At 41.0% G+C, this 26,159-nt stretch overlaps 1 protein-coding gene across 1 annotated transcript; it reads right to left on the reverse strand.

Moving 5' to 3' along the window:
• Positions 1 to 937: 937 nt before the first annotated feature.
• slc16a2 (solute carrier family 16 member 2) lies at positions 938 to 24,467 on the reverse strand. The gene is made up of 7 exons (XM_079167238.1): positions 23,690 to 24,467; positions 13,055 to 13,199; positions 11,664 to 12,162; positions 10,092 to 10,235; positions 8,330 to 8,558; positions 6,231 to 6,494; positions 938 to 6,118 (listed from the first exon to the last, which is right to left on the reverse strand). Exons 1-6 carry the CDS (start codon positions 24,171 to 24,173, stop codon positions 6,247 to 6,249), a joined length of 1,749 nt encoding a protein of 582 aa, XP_079023364.1. The 5' UTR covers positions 24,174 to 24,467; the 3' UTR covers positions 938 to 6,118; positions 6,231 to 6,246.
• Positions 24,468 to 26,159: the final 1,692 nt, after the last annotated feature.

Below are 26,159 nucleotides of genomic sequence, written 5' to 3' on the forward strand. Positions count from 1 at the left end.
TTAAACTAGCTAAATACAACTGAAGCTGAATTTTGTATCAGTAGCCTACACAAATAACTTATCACCAAAGGGCTTTTTATCCAGAATTGCCTTGAATAAGCGCAACTGAACCACACAGATGTTTGATAAGTACACTGCAGAAATATCCATCTGAAAAAGTTGAGGATTATAGACTCAAATATATATTATATGGTTTTTAAAAATAAATTAAAAAGTACAATTATTTCATTTCCAAAGCGAAGTGCTTGATATGTTGTTTTTGGTGCAATAGTCTGCTGCAGCCTACCTTATTCTATACAGACACTTGTTTTGACACTTGTTTTGAGTTTCTGACCATGTAAATGAATTGTTGAAAAAAAGAATCATGCCAGACCAGTAAAATATGTGGTTCATGGTTTAAGAAGACTTTAGATTTCATTTGATTTAATAATATGATTCTGATTTTATATCTATGCCCCAGTTAAAGATTCTTCTTCACTGTATTAATTCGTATTCATAAAAAAAGAGAAGCGATAGCCCCAGGCTCAACAAGTGACGTATTCCCTGTCTTGTGACAACATCAAAAACAACAGATCCCTGTATGTGCGTTCAGAGCTACGCTGCTGTGATCTTAAAGACTCTGCGTTGGCTGCCTAGCTGTGAGGTACTGAGTTTAAACAGGGTAATGGGGAGTCGAGGGAGGACTTACTGCCTCAGTAAACTCAGCCACGTTGCTGTGGTGATAAGGAGCGTACGACGGAAGACGCAGCCGGCGTGTCCCTGAACAGCAGCAGAGTGTTTACGTCTTTATGCATTCAGAGGGGTCTGGGGTTAATCTCCAACATAATAGCCTGCAGCGTGGAAGTGGAACAGTTGAGGACTGAAAGCACACCGTCAACAAAAGAGTGACTGGCAATGACAGCATGAGTTGTTTTCATATTACTTCTTTATTGTTGGTTTAATAGAAAAATGTGCCTCCTTTGATACTGATTCAAAGTTACTTAAAAAACACACACACACAAAAAAATTACCTTAATTTTTCTAGCAGCATGATTTCATGTCAGATCTTGTGGCCTCACTGGCCTTGTTAGAACATTTTGTAAAATGACTAAAGCTGAAATATGTATTTATATCAGAAGAAGTGAAAAGAGGCAATTGAGGTTTAACTGATGCAACCTCAAAGGTTTAGAGAAGGAAAAGGTTTAGCAGAGCCCAGCACTGAAATATTACCAATATTTTGTCATGTAAGGCTTTGGGAAGGCCTGGGCCAAGTGTTTCCATGGCACCATACAGAAATATACATCACCAGAAATAGTTGAGGGTATTTATAGCTGTGAAAACATGATGCCAAGAGTCAAGACAATGCATATGCACACATAACAGGGTTTCTATAACCTATATATGGAGCATCTAAAGACATTATCCAGGTGTGCTCAAAAGCAATGAAAGCTTTCCTTCACAAAGAATAGAAATGACTGGAGGTTGACTGTGGCAGTATATATATGAGGTGTTGAGCTTTTTGCATATCATGACTCAGCGTCATGATATATAGACCTTCAGCTATCCTGTTTCACACATGGGTTGTACAGTTTCAGGCTGAGGGCAAAGCACAGCAGTTAAACAGCATGCAAGAGATTGAGTTTAGAGGAGCAGAGAAATGGCTCATTGAAGAAGTGTTTTAGTTTTTTTTCTGCCAGAGAAAAGTCTACTGAGGGCGAGACTGAGAAGCCTGGTTCTGTTTTCTAGCAACTGATTGGTAGACAACAGCAGTAAACGCAAGCAAATGCCAAATGAAATAAAGCCATGGCAGGATAACTTCACAAACGGACTATAGTAAATATGACACATTTTGATTCTTGTTCATTTTACCTGTTTTACACCGATCTTGGAAGAATGTAACAACCAAAAGACCAAAGAGAGCCCGAATGTGCCTCTCTGTAGCTCTGACCTGCATACTACAGGCAAGCACCAGAAGAAAACGAAAAGCAAACACAGGAGAGAAATGGCAAGTTTTGACTGTCAGGGAAAAACAGCTGTAAGTCCAATGAAAACTTTGTAATTATAAGAAAGTCGTCTTAAAAACATGAAGTAGCAGTGTTATTAGTTTATAGTTTAGGTAAGGGGCTCTACTGTAGGTTTAGCTGGTCCTGAAGCTACTGCAGGCTACAGGAGATCAAATTCATCGTTTAGAGTTTTACATAACGACAGAAAGTGAAGCGGTCACAGGAGGTTGACTGCGAGCCCATCGACGCTGCAAAGACAAAAACACTTTTGAAAGCCAAACACTGGTTCCATAAACACCGTGCAACCATCCAGATGTACTGTATCACTCTTCATTCATTAGGCTCCTTCACTTTTTTTATACAGAAAAAAACAACAGTTTCCAGTAGTCATTGAAGTGTCATCACTAAACACACCAACAAATAAAAATAATGGTTATTAAAAACAATAAAACAGTTTATGGTTAATTAAAAACCATTACAAGTATACAGTATAAAGTACATATGTTGGTACATACATGTCAGTATTCTCTACCAATCTAATAATAAAAAGGAGCACACCGGCGATTCTGACCAGAGACTGTGTGAGTCTGACTCGGGTGAAAGTAAGGAGGCCATTTAGAAAAGATGGAGAATTAACAATGACTATACAAAAAGAAGAAAAATAATGAGTCAAAAGTCACGTTAAGATCTGGAAAATTCACTTTATAATCTCAAATCTAGCAACTCTGATCAAATGTCTTGCTTATAGTCCTCGTGTCGTTTAAAACCCCCCCCAAAAAACAGTGATGTTAAGGTGCTAGCTAACAACGTGACGACATATTCGACACCAAAAAATGGAGGGAAAACACTTATAAATTCAGTCAAAAACAAACATTTGTATTCAATCTTGTTGCGACGGATATATTTTGTGCATAGAAACACAATCAGCCTTTCCCAGGTTGTTAACCAAAAGGCTGAGGTCCTTAAATATGGCCACCAGAGGGGAAGTCCTCTGTTGTAGTTTCCAAATATATATTCTTCGATACATATTTATATTGTACATAGTACTTAAATGTTAAATGTTTATGCTTAGTTTATCTGTTCCACTTTGTTGTCTTTAATGTCCTTGTTTTTATATTTCTCTTGTTTATTGTATATTCTATGTATGTATGTATGTACGATGAGAGCAACGAATTTAACCGGAGTCAAATTCCATGTATGCGCACGCCAGATATTGGCCTTTAGTGAAACAGGCCTCTAGTTTGAAAGCAGTAAATTAGTGCAACTTCTAAGTAACTGGCCACAGTTTGTAACAGCATTTCAAGTTCAAATATTAAGTGATTCATCAAATGTTGCCTCTATTTTATTATCTGTAAAAACGTCATCTTTACATTGTGGCTGAATGATGTCCAATTAGAGCTCATTGGGTTTTGAGTTATTTTCAGAATTTTCATGCAGTTCTGCAATTTTCTAAAGAGAATCTCTTGCAACCTTCATAACACAAAACTGTAATGAGTAAATTAAATAAACCACAATTAATCAGACAGGAGCACATTGACTCGGCTAAATACAAAGTAGTAGCAGATGTCCTTATTTTTTAAATCGAATTGAGCACAGTGTTCAGGAGCTTCATGTTCACGTTAATGTGATTTGATTTGCTAGCAGGCTGATGAACCTAAAACCCAAAAGATTTATGACACTAGTTAGCTTACATCTCTGGTACGGAGACAATTCAGGCAGCGGTACTTTTTAGAATTACCACTACCTTCTGTTTCCGTCTGGTAGCTTCAGCTGCAATTGCTTTCAACAACTTGCACTGCCAATAAAATGTAACACTACCTCAGTCAAACTAGAGGCCTATGTGTTTTTGCTTTCAAACAGGCTTGAACCATTATATGGTTCTCTACTGCTTATGGTTTAGTGTTTATGTAACTGCATTTCTTCAAACACAGACAGATAAATGAGACTGTGATAAAGAGAAGCTACTGATGTGGAGGTAGAGGTGAGAGAGAGCAGGAATGGTGAGGATCAAGAACAAAGGAGCAAGTGGATATGAAGGCAAAATAAACTGGAAGGATTATTCTCTAAATGGGTTACGCGCCAACTGTTAGAATATAGGGAATGGAAGTTTGACATTTCCACAGTTTTGTGGTTTCTAAACAGAAACGGTTTCGGAGGAAGCCATGGTGATTGAAAACAGGCGTTTGGCAGCTTTGTGGCTCTGAGAACTGATTAAAATTCCACCCAACAAAGACCACATCACAGAAGAGTGAAATAATAACATGATGAAAAGAACTTGATCATCTGGATTGCTGAGGATTGTTGGATTACTGAGGTATAGATGTATGTTTCCTATTCAGAACGGTTTGTCCAATAGCATTACCCCCCCAAAAAACTACACTCAGCAATGAGGTTTGTGTAGCTTTTAGGCTCTAAAGTGTTGTAACACTGAAGCTGACTGAGTACTGGCAGTGACAGCAAAGAGGGGGAACTGACAGAAAGGAACAGGCTACCACCTGAACACCGGGGCATTTCCTTCCTTCCTGTGCACTAATTCCCCTCTCTGCTCCTCAGTTATGCCTATACCCACATTGTAACTCTAGCAGCTCTACTTCACATCTGTTCATTAAAATTCATGGTTCAAGAGAACTTGTAATCTAAGAGTGCAGAGGTAAGTGGTCCAAACGTTTGAGAAACGTAATAACTGCAAACTTTCCTCTTGAGGGAATACCTCCAATGAGGCTGTGACCTTTTGTTTCATTACTGCCAACACAGTGAGTGACGCCCTCGTGACACAAAGCTAAACTTCAGCAGCAAATTGATTGGATTGTCTGTGACACGGCCCGATGAGGGCTCAGGCCATTTGGCAGCTTTAATCTCAGTAGCCCCCTCTTATTAACAGCTTGTAACGTAGTAACTGCCTCCACTATCATAAGTGCAGATGCACACATTCAGAATAAAATGATACGAATCAGAAGTTGATAAAAATCCGATGCTACCAACAGCTATGACTGCATGATTCCAACTCTTTCCACTTATACAGTGTTCACACTACGACAAACTACTGTGAATTACTTTTGAAAGCCATACGAAACACAGTTCATGCAGATTGATCTAGCACCCTGTTTAAACTTTTCAAGGCCAATAATAACTGGAGAGTGTGATGATTGTAAAAAACAAATGCTTAGAGTTAAGGCTGTACGGGCTCGTGAAAAGACCTCGCATCAACTGTAGTGTTTCATGAATTTAGGCAGCAGATGCACAGCTCTCACGACACACCCCTTGTGATTGCATAAGTGAACCTGCCACAAGCTGCAAAGTCACTGACCTTAATTCAAACTGTGAAAAAACTCTTAACACTCTAGGGTCCGTGGCATATGAATCGCTGCCACAATCACACATCTGTGTCCCATGCAGGCAGGCTGGTAGAGGAGCTAAATAAGTGTTGCTGTAGTATTTTGGACCCTGTGTGTGATTACAGTGTGCGGTTGAGCTGAGGTGATTGTGACTGGTGGCTGATCTCTCCGAAGAATTGTCTGTTACATCCTGTGACATTTACAACAGATGCGTGATTTTCTCTTGTAGCTGTCACAGCGGAATAGAATAAAGCAAATCACTCGAGATGAGACTGTGGTTCAGCTACACAAACCAAATACAATGTATTGTGTTAAAAAAAAAAGTAGATGCATGAGGTGCTACATAAAGAAAGTGTGAATTAATTTTCATTTTATATGCCTGTTATCTTAACAGTGTGTTTGTATAGAGTCTCGAAACAAAGCATAGTATTTTTTTAGCGCCTCAAAAAGCTAAAGCAGCATGATAAATGCTGTGAAATCAGTCAGTTAAAATCTCTTAATTTCTTTCCTCTTGGAGGTATGTGCTACTACAGAGTCCCCACAGATTAAACAATCCTAGTTGAGACCGTGTTGTGCTTATCCTCCTCCATACATTCCCATCATCCTACGCTGATGTGCCTTCTTTTCGTCCTCTCTGTAGCTTGTAGCCAGAGCGCCCTTTTCGATTTCTCTCCACGTGAAAATAACAAACAGCCCATGAGAGTCCAGGAGGGTGAGAGGGTGAAACGTCAGTCGACAGGAGGTCCATGTTTGAGAGGAGGGAAATCTAAGGGTGAGAAAAGGTGCTGGTGGGCTGAATCCCTGGGGAGTAAAAGCAGAAGCAGAGCAACATATAAGAAGGAGAAATATGTATACATAATACGTCAAAGTGCACCAACAGGATCTATGCTTGATACGTATAATTATGGGTAACCTTTGTACAGTGCGACTCAGATGTGTGTCTCTACGTCAGTGTAGCCGGGCAGGATGTCTCCATTGGAGCAGCTCTTGGGCTCCCCCGCTGGTGTTGCGGTGGGAAGCATGTGGTCAGTTGCGGACGTCTCCTCCGCTGATGCCGCTGCCTGGAGCCTGCGGTGTATCAGGGGCACAAAGAAGAGCACCACGCCCCCCACTATAGGAGGCACCCCGGCCAGGGAGAAGGCCACCGTGTAGTTCCCAAAGTAATCGTGTAGGAGACCTGGGCAGTTGGAGGCAGGGGGACACGATTCATGTTATTATGTCTTAAAATACAGTTAGATTGAAATACGCACATTTACCCTAAACGTTGACCTGTTCCTGTAAAAAGAGCGACGTAACAGCAGATAAAAATCCTGTTTTTGCTGACCTCTTGTGGTTTAATGTCTCGCCTTAATGCAGTTATGTAGAAGTGTGCTCCAGTTACACCATGACATCGTCAGCGCTTAATATAGTCCCTTAGATTTGTCTGTCAATTGTTTTGGCTCATTGATGCACTAGCCACTTTAATTAGCTAATATTAATATAACTGGCAACACAAGATATGGCCACAATAACACCATTACATATCAAAACAGTGGAACCCAACAAGGCGACTGTACTATTGTGATTGAATCCAGCACTAAAACCTCGCCCTGTCTACAGATCGTATATCCACATTCTATACTTGTCTGCATGTAGGCTGAGGCAAACAAAATGTACAGACAGTGACGAGGCAAGGTCAAGAAGTTCAACACACTGCACTAAATGTTTAATCTACCGCTGAGAGCAGCGGGAGAGGTGTGCACTCACATTGTTGCCTGTAATGTATGCATTCTTGTTCATGTACTGTACAGTATGTACAGAACAACACCGCGGGGATCACATTCAGACTGGTGAGGAGCCCACATGTAGCTGCCTTTGTATTTTTATGTAGATGTATTTAATTTAATATGAATACATCTACATGAAAAAACTTATATTTGTGTGTGTGTGTATAGATTACACATTATTATAGTCTGCATCCTGTCAATGTCATGTTTTGTTTAACTACATTTTCATCTGTGGTTAGTCATGAGGAAAATTTAAACCATATGCCACATTACGGTACTTTATGTCTGAATGCAGGTCTTTGTGTGCAGAGACAAAAAGCGCAATCATGTGGCTAGTTAGTCAGTTTAGTCATGTTGCTAAAATAAGATTATGAGAACAAAAAAAGTATTAATATATTAAATATAAGCATATAAAAGAAAGAAATGTATACTTTAGATCTGCAACCAACCATCATTTTCATTATCAGCCGATTATTGTCTTGATAAACCAATTCATTGTTCTCTCTAAAAAATGCAAGAACATGCAACCAACCGCTGAAAATAGTTGCAGATCAATTTTGTCAATCTCTGAATCAACTTTCAGCTCTTGTATACTATATTATCATGGATATTCATGTGCATAGTTTTCGATATGTCACAAATGTAAAACAGAGCTCCTCCGTTTGAAATGACATCGGGTCGTTTGTTCTTTTAGTTCTTAAAATATAATTTGGTACAAACATCTCAAACCATTTATAACAACCTCTGGTATGCTGAACTGAGGCCACAAAAGGAACGCTGAGTGTTTTGTAGTAAAAGCAGTTCAGGTATGTGTGAGATCTAAAAGAGGTTGGCATGAGAGAGCACAAGGATTCCTCAGTCAACAATTTAATGGTCTGACCTCAGTGCACTTCTATACACTAGTGTTACTAGAGAGAAGAGGAGAGAGGGAGGAGGTAGAGGAGACATAAGCGGAGTTGAGTACTAAGATCTGACCCTGATGTGATTTTTTTCCCTGAAGATAAACCCATAGAGACAGCCTACAGTTGGCCACGAGCCCAAATCTCTCTACATATATAATCTGCTGTACGATCTATCTTGCCCTGCATTTGTCTTGCTCTCCCTTTACTCCCTACATTCTGTTTTACTCTGTTAACATCAATAAGCTCGCTGTGCACTGCTGCTGCCAAAATCCTGGAGACAAGAAACCAGATGACGCTAATTCTGGATTGTACTGTATAAATCAGTGCTATGTTTTGCTTCTCACCAGCAATGGGTGGACCCGCAGTCATGGGAAGAGACATAAGGCCAAGAAGGTAGCCTATAGCCTGCGAGGCCTGCATGGGCCCGACCAGCTCGAAGGCTATGGGAGCCATCATGGTGAGGAAGCAGCCATCACACAGCCCCAAGAACACGCACACAACCACCAGTCCCTCGAAGACCAAGCACTGAGGGATCATCATGGACATCAGGCCCAGAGCCATGAAGGACACCACCTGAAACAGACACGGTAACAAGCTTTAAGTCTCTCTAGTACTTCTAAATTCTAAATGACATGGCTGCCTGTTTCATAGGCCGTAGCTGCAGTAGGTGCGTGCTTGTTTTCAGCGCGCTGATGACAGTAAGTGAGGGGAGAAATGCCGTACAGATGGCTGAGTTTCTATCCTCGTTGTACTTTTACATCGAGAACAGACCTCCAGGCCGTTTGACTTCATTGTGAACATTCTCAACATTGTGTTATTTGTGCGGTAGAGTACACCCTCCAGCTACTATTAGGACATGGTAGAAACCTACATATTTAAGTCGGAAAACAATGTGGTAAGGATGCACTGATTTGCCTGTGAACAGCTTGCTACACGGACAGATGGGCATCTGAATGCCGAAAACTGACTTTAATTTTACAAAATATTAACAGTTCTGAGAGTTAAGAGTCTAATGGCTATTGCAGAACCTAGTAGTTCTTATTACTATATAGTACAAGGAAGCAAGATGAAAAGCAATTCTTAACATTTCTGGGAAAAAAGGAGAGAGATTGTATTCAAATATTATGAATGTCACGTCTGACTCAGTGTCCCTCTGCTGAACAACACACTTAATTGCAGATTGTGGTGGTTCTGGCCAACAGAGCCTATAGATCATTTGCATTCAGCAGGCGCTCCATATACACCAGCACAAAATGAAAATTTCTATTCACCTCTGCTTTGAACTGCCGTGCTTCCATTTTCTCCAGACTAAATCATCCCCGCTATATTCCAGACAAGTAATTCTTATGGCAACACAAAAGCTTATTTCTATTCTGGTACTGTAAGTGTGTGCAAATCAGCATCTGAGTCATGTTTATCTGCAGCCTAATAAGCCATTAAAGACACTGAATCTCTCCGGTTACAAATCAAAATAAATAATGTTCAACTTATTGACACTATATAACCCTTTCAATAGAATACCATTAAATACATCTTGGCTCAGCGGGATAGTATGTGTACAGAGTTCACAGCGTCTGACAAAGAGCCTCAAAAAACAACTGTTAATAGGTAACCTTAAGTCTTCTAATTCAGGTTAAAGTTGGGGGGCAGATTTTTTATTTTAATATTGTTACAAGCTATTATCATAGTGAAATTGTAGCACAGGATTGTACATGTATTACTTACAAAACCCTTAGAAATACTCTGATATTAGGAATGAGAAAATTTACCATTGGCTGATTATGAAATACAAGAAATCATGTTGGGACTATAGGTGGTATTAGAGATCTAGCTAATTTCAATCTCAACTCTAAAGCTAGGGTAGGTCATGTTTTTAAGAAACATTGTTACATTTGTTGAAATTATCTTTTACATCCCAACTCTCTGCCGTTTTTGGAGGGACGAGCTGTCAGTGTTGCAGACTTGGTGACTTTCTTGTTGTATTTAGCTAATTTTGGTGCTAGTGCTGCTAGCTGCATTTATCGGTTGAATACTTTCAAAATGTATTCTTGCTGGTTTCTCCACATTTTACATTTTCACATTTTATGCCTTCAAATATTTCCTCACCTGCATGTAGATCTTTTGAAGACCAGGAATGAGGTCTCCGATTTTGCCGAAAGCGAGGCGCCCCACCCCAGATGATGCTCCTATGCATACCAGTAGAACCCATTCCTTCTCGGTCCCCTTGAACTGCTCCTTCACAAAATTCATCTGAGACACGGAAAGAAAAACAGACATAGTGCTGCGTGAGCTTTGGCTGTGTGCGTGTTGGTTCAATGTGATTGTGCTGCACAAGAAGCTCACCAGAAGCTACTAATATTAAATTATTCATCAGACAACCTGCTGGTTTCTCATATGTTTATGTCCTTCAAGTCTAAGAAGTCAATTGACTCAGCAAATGGGTGTGCATTTAGGACGGGTAGAGGAATTGTCCACCCATAACCGCAAAGTAAAGGTCTAACAATAACAAAACGTCTCCATCCACAGACCTTTGCAACAGCAGACCAGGAAGACCCAACGCATATAGGTCAGACCCTCCCACTCTCTCAGCCCTGACCCCCCAAATCAGATCCAAAACATTAAACCGCCCTCTGAAGTCTTTCCTGATCTTGTGAAATATTTGCTCTGCTTTGAAGGGCTCTACATTCATCAATGGCCATAGGATAGGCATGTTTAGGGACACAGAGAGGCCATACAGGAGAGGTTTCCTGAAGTGGTTGAGCCAATACAAAGACCGGGGCTGTGTTTACATCTGGGCCCAGCCTGAAACAACAGGCCTGACAGAGGGAGGCCGGAGCTGGAACATCCGACATCTGGATAGAGGGGGATCAACTTCACAGCTACACGCTGCAGCTTTACACTTCGTCCTCTTCCTTCACGATCTCACTATTTCACACCAAAGTCAGCCATAGGTCACGTGCAGATCTTTCAAATCTACTCTGAATTTTAGATTGTTATCATCATGGAAAGCTTAATTAATATACTTTGACTTGAAGGTGATTTTTATTTTATTTTTTTCATCATATTATAGAAGTCCAAAGTTAAAAAAAATCACGTTTCCTCTTTTTCCAGGCAAAATTAATCCATTTTATTTTACACATTTTTTAATAGTTTTTAAATTTTAAAAAGGAACAAGAAAAAAAAGGTCTTCGGAGAAATATCAGAAATGCTCCTTTTCCTCACAGCCACTGGAGGGGCGTGTGTGTGTTTTAGATGGATAGCAGCTGGCGGGCTGAGCCCCAGCAGGGAACGAGACACAACGTAAACTAATCTGTGCTGTAGCTTACAAGCCAAGGGCAGACATCATGTTATTAGCAGTGGTATTGAACCACGCCAGCATTAAAAACAAAAACAAAGGGACATTTGCTGTTACGTTCACATGCTATGTGATGTGCTTCAGCTGTGCAGCTAATCAACACCGTAATGCTATTTATATAACCCTCTAATATCAATTAAGAGGTCAGGATTCCTACATTTTCACAGTCACATACCATAGTAACCACGGCTGTTATAAACTTTAAGGAACTTTTTTCTTAAAATTTGTACAGTCTTTAGTTTCGATAACCCAATTCAAGGCAGGAGCAAACACACAATGTGTACTTATAATTGAAGTACAAGCATTCCCATTATTGTTCTTACCAGATGGACATACGGCACAAAGTAGCCCAGTACAGCTGTTGCTACTCCAAACGCCCACACTCGGTATGTCAAGATGTGGAACACACGCAGGTTGAAGTACCTTCTGACCCCACCCAGAACCCTGCTCCACATGCTCCCCTCCTGAGCGGTGGCTCCTGGCTGGGTTTGGGGATTGGCGGGGCCAGGACCCATGCCTGGGGGTCCCATGCCTCCTCCAGCAGGCAGTAAAGGTTTGAACAACAACGCCAGCAGGGCCTGGACCAACATGAAGAGGCTGAGAATCTGGAAGGTCCTGCTGAGGCCCAGAGGTTCCACCACCTTGTTGAGGAAAACCGGGAGGCCCATGGAGAAGAGGCTGGCACCGGCAGTCACCACACCGTTGGCGAGGCCCAGGCGCTTGCGGAAGTAGTGGCCGAGGATGACCAACGAGGGCTGGAAGGCAAAGGAGGAGCCGCAGCCGAACAGTATGCCATATGTGAAATAGCGAAGGCTCAGGGAGCTGCAATAGAAAAGAAATGGAGGGTCAAAGGACAGAGGATGTTGTATGTTGTACACATTGCAAAGCCCCTTGTGGCAAATTTGAGATTTGTGATATTGGGGAAATATAAATATAACTGACTTCATGATCAGACTGGTATCTATATATTCCGAGAAAAGCTTCCGCAGAGTCGCAGATCTTGTTTGCGGAGCTCACAGAGAGCAGGCAGAGACGCACCTTCTGAAAAATGTGACTACACTACGGACCGCAAACGCTGCAGAAGTTTGATTGGATATCAGGGCCGGGAGGTGGGTTTTCAAAAAATGACCTTACATCAACAACAAAAGCCCGGTGAGACTGCCAATAAATTAGTTTCTATGCACAATCCGCCAAAGAACTATGTATGCCTGATGTGCACGAGAGGAGCCAAAACAGAACGCATAGGTACAAAGTCGCAGGAATATATATCAGACATAAGGCGGAACTGTAGTTCTGGCTGCCCCTTTTAGATTTTTGTAGGTAATAAGACATCCAAGGTTTTCCTAAAAGGTTTCTGTGGAATTGTTAGTATAGCTTTATTTTCATTGCTGTATCTTCATGTTTTTTTCTCTCGCTCTGTGCAGCTGCTGTGAGTATAGAATTCATCCAAGAAAGTGAAACATGGCCAAGGGCTTCTAAAGAAGGTGCAAATATACTATACTAAATTATAAAAAGCACCTTAGCTGCTTACTATGACTTACTGCATGGCCGTTATGAAAGATTTTTGAGCATTTTTGAGCAACATCTCAGAGTATTTATTTTTCAGAAACACAAATGCTTTGCTCTGTGACTGACATGTGCTGTTAATACATCGCGGGCACAAAGTGGGGCTAGGATAAGTAGTGTCTTTAATTATAAATGTACAGTAGCTTACTTTGCAAAGGATGTACTGAGCAGCCCTATAAAAGCCAGCACTGCCCCGCTGACTGCTGTCTTCCTACAGCCGAAGCGGTCTGTAAACATGCTGACCACGGGTGAACAGAAGAAGATCATGCCCATGGCCAGGGCCCCGACCCATGCTGGAGAGGAAGTGGAGAGGAGAGAGAATTCATTGTCAGAAACATGTGGATACCCGGTATGTTGTAGCCAACACCTAAAGGAAATAAGAGACAGTCTTGTACCCGTTTGTACACCAAGCACGGCTCAGATTTCCATGTAACATGAAATGTGTGCTGTAAAACAATGTGTAATTGATGTACAGGAGACAATACCATGCAATAAAACTGACACGTAGTAAAATGAAGGAGTAGAAATCGTTTCCCTTTCCTGCATGGAGACAATAAACTGGCTCATTTTGTCATATGCAGCTGGAGAATTTGCTTCAAAGCAGCTTTGTTATTACATAGTTTTAAAGTCAAACAACTGTAGTGTAAATAGCGCCCCACGTGAGAACAGGACATACAAGTTGTTATATTAGAAAGATGAGTAAAAATCAAATAGACGTTTCCTTTATAATTTTACAATATATAAGTTGCATAAGGAAGTCATCGTATGAACAACGTGCCACCTGTGATCTCTATGTAGGCCACAGTCGAAGGTAAACGTGCGCTTCATGTTGAATCTTGTTCTCCAATTGCCTTGTAGGCATTTTAATGGTACCTTGGTGTCATGAAAATGTCATATTTGCAGAAGCTTTGAAAAAATAAGGGCCTTTGTGTGCACTATTTCTTCTGGGAAATCTCTCTCTCTCTCTCTCTCTCTCTCTCTCTCTCTCTCTCTCTCTCTCTCTCTCTCTCTCTCAGTGAGACCCTCTACCATCTGATGTGACTTGCTATTAATATGAATTTATGTAACTCTGCTCTTTATTGTGTCTTTACTTGCATCATGTACATCAGACACACTCTATTAGATTTCTCATGGTGATTAAGCAGATCAAAAAGTGGATCAAAGTGGACAGATCTGGCCTGTGGCGTAGTATCCATCCAGTGTTGAAACATAACGGACCAGAATGATCCAGCAGAGACACCGCGTACCCTGAAGTGCAAACAAATGTCTGGATCCAGTCTCCCGGGGAGCAAAGGTAGCTTTAATGTCTACCGTGGTGTCTGGGCTGTAGGTCACACTGATCTAACAGCTCAATGGGAATGAGATCAGAGAGAAAGAAAAACAGGTGGATGGACTGATTTACCTACTGACATACACACGCACAGACACACACACACACAGACAAAAACACACACACACGCTCACAAGTTCAGTGTGAAACATGAGCTCTACAACACAGTACAACCCCAGTCTTTGTTATGGCGGATGACCTAAACATTCTGTACTATACAAAGCACACAGCGGACACTACAAAGTAAAGTTTGTGTAGTTTAAGGGTGGGACTGCACCCAAGCCTTCCTATAGTTTATTTATCCAAATGGAACAAGAAAGGGGGGGGATTCCCCTATTTAGCATGTACTTCATGAACTACCACCATTTTGTACCTTTCACAGCAAAATGTTCAAAGTTTAACCTTGAGGCGCAACATTCATACACAAAAAAACCCACCACTTCTTTGGTCTTAGTAAAAGCATTTCACATCACATCTGAAGGCATACAGCAGATACCTGCAGTGTATCCAGGAGTGGATATCAGTATGGTGCAACAGTAAAGTAGGTCAAATGCTATATTGAATTTCAAATGGTTGTTGTACATTGTCCTCCCAACCCATTTCAACTGAAACACCATACATGTTATACCATTAAGACGGAACTCAATGACAAAGTTGCATGAGATCAGATTAGCCCTAGAGTTTGGATTTGGCTTCCCATAAGCACCTTAGCATTACAATTGCACTATTTTGCACTACTGATTTAGAGAGCTAACAAGCACTCTCAGTATGGGACTCGGTGTGCTTTAAACTTAATGCTCTTCAGATTGACCCCACACCATTCAGAGGCAGTCTGTTTTGACCTGAGGGGTATATCTGGCTCTTTAGCTGCTAAATGCTTACATTTGTTCACCTGTTAGTCCCAAACTTTGCCAGTTCACTGTTTGGTGCCGGGCAGGTTGCATACAGTGTTTTTAAGATCACTAAAAACAGCTGCCTGCTGTGGCTGAAAGTGAAACTTGTGAAAGTGAATCAAAGTTAAAAGTCGTAAAACCAAAACAATGTGCTAGAAGATGATAAATGCTCCGTAGAGCTGAGGGGAACTGCAGAGCTGGCTCTGGTTTGTCACTACAAGCGACCCCTTTCACATTACACATTTGATCCAATTAACGTTAATGTAAAAATATTGTTTCCAGCAGTTTAAAATATACTGAACCCTGAAAATGTCCACAACTGAACGTCAAGCAACAATGTTGAGCCTAACTGTATGTTACGCTGTACAATACGTGTTCTGTTTAGCCCTTGCAACATATTTGCCCTGAGGGGCAAACATATGGCTTTCCAGTATGGAAATACCAAGATTAAACTCCCCACAATAGACTGCTCTCTAAAGGTTTCGCATACAGCAAACTTGAAATCGAACTTTGGCCAATAATCTCTTCAGTTAGGGCTATTGTACTATGTAGATGACACAATATCTGCATACATATAGGGGGATAAGTCTGGTTTAAAGATGTCTCAAAGGATGAGGCCATAACAGTCATACAATGACTTTCCCTGACTACAGTGGTGGATGTAAAGCCACATAGCATCTGTCAGAAATAAAACAGAAAGCCTTCAAATGTAATGACAGATGTACAATACAAAGCCCTAAAAGTTAATCGCCAGAAAAATGTCCCTAACCCAAAACTCCTGATCACCAGTACCACTTTCTGTTCCTTGTCCATTACCATATCATGTCCAGATTGTTTGTCTGAAAGAATCACAGGATTTTAAATCCTTTCACTCATTTTCAACCGCCTCACTGTGGTGTCTCCAATCTGGACGTCCTGTACCTTGTGTACTCTCTTAGCGGTTCATCCTTGGAAGTTCTCATAAATGTTTTACTGTCAATTCTGTCTGGTCGTGAGTCTTAAAAGGATAACTAATCTCTCCGTCTGTAGTTTCTTTTGCCGATGCTTTTCTGTTACGGAACTTACAGTTATGGGTACGTGTTGGATGATTCATTGTAGAATAGTGCATTTTACTGTTTCCCTAACAGAGGAGATGGGTGGCTAGAGTGAGCAGTGACAGCCACCACGGCTGAACACACAAAAAAGACAAAATCATAAATTGTATCAATACAAAATCCAAGGAAATATACTGCATGTGACTCACAGTAGGCCTACGGAAAACACTGTGTAAAACTGGATGGAGACAAAATAACAAATATCAAGGATTAGCTCATTAAACTAACACTGTCAGTTTGCTTATCGCCTATATCCCTGGTTGGATATATTATTACAGGAGACAGGATCACAAAATGACAGTATATAGAGTAATGCAGAAACCCTACAGAAACACAAGAGAACACACAGCATATTGTTGAGGTCTACTACACTGGACTCAAGGGTTAGTCTTCCACAATCAACTCCTTTCACCATTTGCATCCTCAATCATTTCTCCAGTTTCAGAAAAAAATTCTCCAGAGGAAGAAAGTTGTGTAACTGGAAGCAGCCTTGTAACATGCAGTCATCAGCAGTACCAGCACAATGTCACGTTGTCATGTTAAAATTCCGCAATTACTTCATTCAAGTCTGCATCCACACGCTTTCTTGACTGAACCACTGTGGAGAAGACGATTGCAGTCCCTGTTTGAAAGTGTACAGAACCAACATATAAGGATCAACCTTCAATCAGAGGCTAGCAAAGCAACATCTTTCACTCCTCCACTCTCTCCTCTCTTTGCCGACTAACCCCACCTCGATGCACCCATTTCCCCCTGTCTTGGCACAAGCTAAAGGTCTGTGAATAGACTGAGTGGAGTGCACTCATTACAGATGATTAGGGCTCCAAACAAAGGAAAAGGGACACGGGGATGGAGACTGAAGTGAAATGAAAAGTGTGTGTGTGTGTGTGTGTGTGTGTGTGTGTGTGTGTGTGTTCGTGGTAGTGAGGAGGCTTAACAAGCTTTCCTCTCTTTAGGTGAGGGTGCAATCTGACAGCGAGTGAGTGTCTATATGGGCCTTCTTTATATTGGAGGAACTATCTTCTCTCTGGCAGGGAAACACTGTTGGGGGATGTTTAATGTACCGAGAGAGTTCCGCAACAGTAATTAGTTTCGCTCTAGTTCCTTATTTTCAGAATGTTCATTTGTTTCAATGTATATCATGACGAAATAAGACCAAACCAAATATATATTTATGTACAATATGTATATATGTGCTTATGTGTCTACTGTGACTGATGTCATGTGTGAGTACAAAGCTGAAACTGGTCCTAATTTATTTCAGTATCTACATAAACATCTTCCTGCATGCCAAACAAACCCTCTTTTCTCCCAAAATTGAGTCATCAGTTCAGGTTCTTCCACGCCTTTCAAAACAACATAACATTTTACGTTTGACATAGCTGTGATGGAACAATTACCTCAACACAGCGGTTACAATATGGAGCCCAAAATTAAATTCACAAAGGTGCAAGAACAAAGTATTTGGACAGTGACACCATTTGGTTGTGTTTGCCTTATACTTTTAGCTTTAATTTTAAGGTGTTAATATTCCTATCAAATGAGCCGCATATGGATTAAAGGCATTAAGTTCCTAAGTTTTGGTGGTAAAGTAACGTAGGAAGTTCTTTCAAATAAAATGTTCACAGCATGCTCTTTAGATTATCCTGAGAGGAAAAGACATTGTTTCTGGAAAGGCATGTTGCTCCTGGCTGTACCAACTACATGTTATCTCCCTCCAGTGTAACTAAAACTATCTGCTGAGATAGATGTCACTGCAGTAAGTAAGAAAAGGAATTTCACTGAACACATCGCTGTCCAAATGCCTTCTGTTGGATTACACTTTTATCTTTAGACACATGGGAGAAATATTCCATCAACTAAACAATGCAACATACGTATGTGTTTGAAATTGTCTTGGGTATACATAGCTCAAAAAACAATCGTCACACATATTTTTGAAGCATTACCGGAAAGGCTGAGGTACAAGCCCATTTCCTCAAGGCCACATTTAATGTCTTTAGCAGGCTACGGCTGGGCAATATGTTGTTGCATGGTCGCTTCAACTGAAAAACACAGAAACTAAAAGAAACTAAACAGCCTTATGGAAATTAGGTAAACATACTGTATAATGATTTTATGTTTGCCTATGTTGCACAGCACTAGTTAGCAGAATTGGATTTACCCAAAATAATTTTTATGTTTGAGTGTGTTATACCCTTTATGAGCACACAGCAAGGATAGAAGCTACATTTTGAGAGATTTGCACAATAAAAACGCATTAAAGAAAAACAAGCTAATTCAGAAGGTAGCTAGCAGATATAAGCTGTATCAAGCAAGTGCCGAGAAGATAAGAAGACATTTAAAAAAAAGGTATTTACGTTGTCAGAGTTTCTCATACTTTCACACCCGTCCACACACCTGTTCCCACGTCCCTAATCAGCTCTGCTAGGCCTTCCCCCTCCCCCACCTCCTCACCTGCATCTCATTCCTTTGTCAACCACTCTCTACATTTACCGGTTCACTTCCTTTGTTCCATTGTCAGATCATAATAGTTGCAATGCTGTGTATTTTACTGCCAGTTGCCTGTCTGCTGGTTTCCTGCCTGCCATTTGGACTCCCTGCCTGTGAGTCATTTACAATAAATCACTGAATTCTTCCTACTGCCTCCAACTGTCTGCATTTGGGTCCAATCAAGATATTTACCAGTTACATCAAGCTCCAAGTTACCAATATCCACTGCTGTACAAACAGCTTGTGTTGGCACTATTAATAATGGGGTTGAATGAATGTGTATGGGATATGTTTTGCAGAGAGTACGGTGGGTCATATGTCAGTGAAGCAGCACGACTCGGCTCTCAAACTTCACTCCTGATACACCATCTGTTGTGCTACTCTAACGTCTTGGTTATACTTTCTGCAAGGACGGTCGTACGGACATATGAGCTGAAGCGGAATTGTGACGAGGAAACTTCATGTGATCCAAAGTTATCTGTTTTCTCCGCCCATTGAGGTCCGCGATGGGCGGATGTGCAAGGACAAGGAAAAACCTGCCGCACCAAACACCTGCGAAGATGTGACGTCACTTTGTACAGACACCCACGACCCTTGTAGATGCGTCAGGCATAAATCACACTCAATTAACTCAACTAACTTACAACTGGTAGCCCTCACCTCATGCTGGATCTCACAGCTTGAGTTTCTCGAAGTTAACACCATATTTCCCACAGACGCTCACTTCTAGTTGTGAAAGGGTTGCTGTTTATCACCTATCCATTCCTTTGTATCGGCTAGGGAGAGTTTGCCTTCTTTTTTCCTAACTATTTACATTTGCCCCTGCTAGCTAGAAAATGTTCTAGAATTAAAAACCTTAATTTATTGAAATTAAGTAAACCCACTTTCAACAAAACAGTCCATCCCTGCTTCTGATCATCTGTACGTACCTGTTTCTGAGTATGTGGAGCTTTAAGAGACTCTAATCCCAGCCGAACCCATTCCCCTGCTCTTTGGAATGCCAAAAATGCCACAGTACTCTCTGATCTGCCAAACTGGGATTTGTAGCTGCCCTGGAGATGCTGGTGAAATTCTGGGCAGCGGAACTACAATACAGTACAACAAAGCACAGCAGTAAGCTAATGATAGGAGGAGTTTGAGTATGACAGCATAGCCACATTTATTGAATCCTGGATGTTTGTTTTTTTTCTCTTTAGAGAATTGAAATATTAAGGAACACAGTGTTGAAACCGGCTAGTATGTTTGAATTGAATGGGTAGAATTGGGCATTGTCCTTTAAAGATTCTATACTTTTATTTACCTGTACTTCAATTCAATTGATTACAGGCTGTTCCACCCTGACAATAATACAATTTAAATATATACAGTAATTCCCAGGTAATAAACACCTGCTAAATACTGTTTATCTGCAGCTTCAATACAAACATGTTTATTGACTTTATTTCAATACTAATGCTTGTTAAAACTGTCAGCTCAAATGTTGTTTTGGCATTCCCAGATGGTCTCCAGATTGATTTTAGAAAGTGTGGACAGCAAAAAAAAAAAACATGAAATGTGATTTTTGCAAATTGGATCTAAACCACATTGGAAGCGGTTAAAAAAAAAATATATACATAAAGAGAATAGGCTACAGCGTTGGTGGCAGCGCCCCGTTCGTTCTTCTGAAAGTTGCTGAATGGTGCCAAAGATGCTCCACAAAGCAGATGCATTACAAGCAACACCAATGGTTTGAAAGGGTACGCACTTTCTGTCTGTCATGGTCATAGCGTGTTATAGCTCCTCTGGGAAGCGGGGCAAAAGTTTAATAAATAAATAAATAGCATAGTATGCATATTTATAATATTTCATCAACCCTAACCCGGGACACACACATCCGATCATAGCCTAAGTACCAAGCCAAATAAGAGCATCATGATAAAACAAACAACTCAACATTTAAACACACACAATCTAGTTTTACTTGTATGTTACCATTGTTTCTCAACTATCACTGCAATCACTATGAGCTACTCTGAACTACAACTAAATCATCAGCGTCAATGTGTAATTGTGGCACAGAGTTGCTTGTAGCTTTCTGATAAGTTTCCATTATCCAAAATACGTTGTTAAAAATTTTGGTTTCTTAAGTGTCCTCAGTGTCTTTTTTAGCATTTAATGGAAAACTCCATTAAAGGCCAAATGCTGCTGTCAGTAAGGTTTATAGTCTGTCCACTTAACTGGAGTGAAACAACTCCACTCCTTTAGCTCTACATTTAGACAAATAGGACAGACTGTACTTGAATGAGCCTTTGTTTGTCTCGTTGCAGTCTTCCCACTGATCTGTTTCACACTAGTTGCGTAGAGACGGGGGAATAATGTCCACATTAAGAAAAGATGAATCACTTACACACTCAGCCCCTTTCTTTGCCGCTTCACTCACATCCCCAGTGTTTGCAAACTCTGCTGCAGCAAACGTTTTCTTAGTCTCTTGCACATGTGGCTCACCTATGGTCAGCCACACATCGCCTCATCACTCCCCACTGATTTTAGAAGCATCACAGTCTTTAACTTTAAAAGAATGTTGTGTTGGTTACACATCTTTGACACGCAAGCAATTTTGTACAACAGAAATTAAACGTCTAACCTTGCCATGCTGTAATCATTGAGTAAAACACCAACATCTGCAACTCATAAACCCCTTCTTTAACTTCTTTAACTTAAAAAAAAAAGTGGTTCCGATCCCCCACCTTGATACTTATAAAGCTATTTTGAAAATATCTTGTTTACCCCTGAAGGCTTAATAAATACCTAGTTTAATCAAGCTTGGTACAAAGACCTAATGGTAATCACATCTCAATCATTTTGTGTTGCCTTCTCTCCTAATGTATTACTTTTGAAGTATATTGTTTTAAGATGTTCTGCACATGTAAATGTAACTTCTTTCGGACTGGATATTTGTTTAAAAGGAGCTTTTAGAACTGCGGCTATTGTTGTTAAGCTGTTTCCCTCTGTTTGCTTCTATTGCAGGGGGGAAAGTACTCAGTACTCGGCCTACTAGCTTAATCCTTCCACATATGAGAATATCCAAGAATCAAATCCAAGGAACGGCTGAAGATGAAATCCTTCACAAGCCAAAAAAAAGGGGGGAAAGCTGGCTAGCAATACCTTGACAGCAACTGCCCTCTGTTGAATGCAAGATATACTGTAAGTAATACATCTGGCCTGGAATCTGTTTCAGGCCAGACACACTCTGACACTATATCACGCAAATCCTGAAAGTAAGGTGATGCCCTATCCCCAGACACTGTAATTTCCTTCAGATAAGTTAGAGATGACATGGTTCAAGATGCCGTTAAATGAATCAACCTGTGCCTAACTGAGGCTGATCATGCCTGAGCCTTTTGGTTTTCACTTCATGTTTTCTATTCCTCTGTGTTTTTCATGCTGATGAGAAATGTTGAATTTGTTCCAGGGAACAGTCTTAGAGACGTAATCCCTTCCGACATTCTGACCTGAACCTTCGCTGGTGATGGTGGATCTTGGCGGGAAGTTAAGAAAATACCTACTCTTGTTACATGCTACTCCCCTCCTAAAAAACATTTATTTTCACTATAATCTAAAACAGACCATTTCAAAGTTCTTCCCTTAACAAGAACTTCCATAATACCTTATTTAGTCAGTAGTCGTTTATGTGATTAACGACTTCAAAGCTGGAGGCCAAAACTCTGCAAAACCATTAAGGGACCAAACCTCCAAAGATGCTTCATCGACAATAAAGTGGATGCTGAGTTTTTTTCCCAACATTTCCACTACGGTAACAAACACAAGCAAGAACATGTCAGTTATTGGAGGTTATTGTTGGCTCGGGAAGTCTTTGTTTTCAAAGTTCGTCTGGAGACTGATTGGTCTTATTCCTTGAAAGGAACATAAGTGATTTATATATTAAGATGTGTGTGTCTGCTGCAGTATATGGCTGTATATCATAGTCTTGCACCACCCAGTATTTTGACAGAACATTCACCAGTGAACGCTTGTGATATTTATCTAACAGAATGGAGACAGAGAAGTGAACATTGGACTTATTCTGGTCATGAACAGCATGTGGTCAACAACAGCTTTACTGTGACACATAGGAATATAAATTCTTGAAATTAAATTATCTCGAGGTCTTTTAGCTTATATACTATATTTAGCATTGTAATAATAGAATCTAGCATAGGATTTTTGTCACAAAAGTAATGTAATAATAGATTAAATATTGGATATTCAACATTCTGTGGAATATTTAGATTCTGAGCAGAAACGTTTTGCAAGTTTGTAAAGTTTGCTGGGTCACACTTTTCAAGTAATTAAAATACCTGGGGCACATTTCTATAACGTTCAGCCTTTGGGGGAAACCGCTGTCAAAAGAGCCATTTGAGACTAACTGGATTTGCCACATCTAGTTAAAGGAGTTAATATAACAGTGATGGTGATGAATGGATAGCAAGGAGAGAGCTGCTCAGTCAAAATGCCTGTTAATGATTGAACATCAGCGATGGTGCTCTCCAAAACATGCAGCTGACCGAGTCAAACAAGGAGGAAGGAGCAGTTTTTTAAAAGCACACTTTTCTGAACAAAAATAACATGCAGAGTTTAAATGTATCTACAAAGCACATATAATATGTTTATTGTGCCACTCTAAGTGCTGGGTAAACCCCACTTGAACTGTGAGATGACCCATATTTCTTTAAGTGGCGTAGATGCATGTACACTATACAGTGTACGCTAGTATTAAGCTGGTGTTACATGAGGAGATTGTTTTCGTGATGCTGATATTCTGTCAAATCATTCACTGGAGGTCCCATTTCCACCTTTTAGCTTTTTATATGAGTGATTATAATCAACCATTCATGCAGACAAGGCAAACAATAAATGTGCATCTGTGCACCAGTTGATGTGTTGTTGTTTCACCTCATCCTCAGGCTCGCCTCAGCAGACTGTCTGGTACTCACCCACTTTGAACTGAGACGTCTTGTCGTCTGGGTCTGCGTGCTCCTTCATCAGCATCATGTGCAGGATTCCGAAAGAGTTTTGAATGCCGAAGATCGACCCGTTGCACCAGGTTGCCGCGAAAACCACCAGCCAGCCGTAGCCTCCTTCGGGTGGGACGAACGCGGCTCCTCCGTGGCCGCGCTCCTCCACCTGGACCCCCGACTCAGAGTCTGAAACCGGGCAGAGGGGCGGCTTGCACCCGGCCTCCAACAAATGCACGGAGCTGTCCTCCTGCACGGTGTTACACTCGCTGCCCCCCGCCTGGTCATCCTTCCCGCAGTCTGCTTCTCGAGGGGCAACTATTTGCTCCGTCTGAGGATCCGCAGCTGTCTCCTCCGCCCGGGACGCTCCGCTAGACGGCTGCGCTTGGTTGTCTAACCCGTTGATCCCCATGCTGTCTGGTCCCGGCGAAGAGGTTACTGTGGGCTTTAGGCGCACATGCATGAGATATAGGTCACTGACATAAGAGCGCCGATTTGAATAACCGATGTGATTGGCTATCTGTCAAAATGTGCAAGACAGACAGACGGTCCAGACAACCACACGTTGCTTTGTAGCCGAAGTCTGAGCGTCAACTTCAGCGAACAAACCCCAACCTGCAAAACGTTAAATGTCTCATTCCGGTCCACTGTATTTTTCCAGGAATTAGCAGGCACCGCCTATTCCTCCTTTAAGTGTGAGCCCGTGTCATTTGAAGCAGCCTATAGACTACAATCGTGTAGGCTACTTTTTGCTGTCTTCCCCACAGCTCATCAACCTGTGAAAACGTCCGCTTGATCTTTACACCGTGTCGTCCCGTCACGCATGTCCGCGCACGATCCGCAACACCCCCCCCCCCCCCCACCCCCCCCCCCCCCGGTGAATAAAGAAACGATTACGCGCTCCTCCTCTTTCATCTGATATCGTTACTCGGTATAAATATGAAATATGTAGGCCCCGTGTGGGTCCCGGAGGCTGTCTCTGCTCTCTCAAGTGTAAATAGAGCAACGGCCGTCATTCAACGGCTCGCCCCCGCCTCCCTTCCCCGGCGGATGGACCGTTCGAACCAATGGCGGAGCTCCAGTACAGTTACGGTAGTTTACAGTTGTGGAACGAGTTTGCACTTCGGATCTGCTTCGGATTCACGTAAAGATCCGAGTGTTTCAGTGTGACACCGACAACTTACTTCCTCAGACGCTAACTACATCCTGTGGTTAACCGTCGACGGTGGCGTCCGTTTCTTTTCTTCGGCCGATTTAAAACGTCCCGCTGCCGTGAATGTAACGGATCATCAACGCGTTAAATGTAGTAACTTTTGACAGTTAGGTCATTTATCGCTTTATAAATGTGGTGATTTGACGCATGTTTTTGAGTAACATACCTCGAACCTATAATGATTCTAGTACACTTTACTGGGAGTAAAAAACTAACTGCATGTTCCCACCCATTTCTGGTCTATCTCCAGCTAAAGTATTTAGAAAAATATGTAATTGAATAAGTAACTACATTTACTCAAGTACTAGGTTATTGACGAGAGTACAAGTAGGATACTTGTAATTTTAGCATTTACAATGTATGCTTCATTATACTTATATTACACTATAGTTGTATTTTATCATTATAGCATATATCCTTGGATTGTTATTACTCATGGATGAATGTTTCAACGGCATTTACTCCAAATGCAACATTTAGCAGTTCAGCATATTTGACTTTGACGACATGATTGCAATTTTTGGAGTTGTATCCACATGATTGAATGCAATTATTGTAAGTTGCTTTGGATAAAAGCATCAGCTAAATACATGTAAAATAGTAATCTAAAAATGATCAGGTAACTGTCTTTGTGTAAAGTATTAAAAAAAAAGAAATACTCAAGTGAAATACACGTATCTCAATAAAAGTACAGTGCTTCAGTAAATGTCCTTGGTTATTTTCATTTGTCATCTTTTAGTCAAGTAAAACGTCTGGATGCTTCTTATTAAACCACTGTGAGAAACAAAACATGTTATAGATGTTGAGATCAGGCTGGGAGGATAATTATGTTTTTCTTCTAAACATGAAGGTCAACCATATAGCTTCCAAACTAAATATGTTCTGCCTCATCTGGTTCATGTTTATGAAGTGAGGGAGAGTCCCCAGGCCGAGACCATTATTGGGAAGGAATTTCACACTCGAAAAGAGTTCTCCAGTGAGTGAGCAAGAAAAACATCATGTTGCCATGTTGATCTTGTGTCTTTGGACATCAAGTCTGCCTTTTTCTCCCCTGGCACAAAGAACAAATCAAATCAGCCTATTTACCAATCAATTCGATTTAACAAGATAACCTCAAATAGGCAAGAGCCACTGCCAGATGTGTCCCAGAGATAGGCCAGGGGATTTATTTACTTGTATTCACATGATTGTAGCTGACAAGTACAACTATTCACCACTAAGTGGAGCTATAACTCT

This window comes from Pholis gunnellus (genome assembly GCF_910591455.1).
Source record: "Pholis gunnellus genome assembly, chromosome: 10".
NCBI classification, from domain to species: domain Eukaryota; kingdom Metazoa; phylum Chordata; class Actinopteri; order Perciformes; family Pholidae; genus Pholis; species Pholis gunnellus.

Excerpts from the sequence above, each read along its gene's own strand:
- slc16a2 (XM_079167238.1), bottom strand. The coding sequence starts at position 24,173 with ATGCATGTGCGCCTAAAGCCCACAGTAACCTCTTCGCCGGGACCAGAC. Across the intron at positions 12,163-13,054 it reads CTCAGTACATCCTTTGCAAA|CTCCCTGAGCCTTCGCTATT; the intron begins GTAAGCTACTGT and ends TTTCTATTGCAG. Across the intron at positions 8,559-10,091 it reads TTCAAAAGATCTACATGCAG|GTGGTGTCCTTCATGGCTCT; the intron begins GTGAGGAAATAT and ends TGTCTGTTTCAG.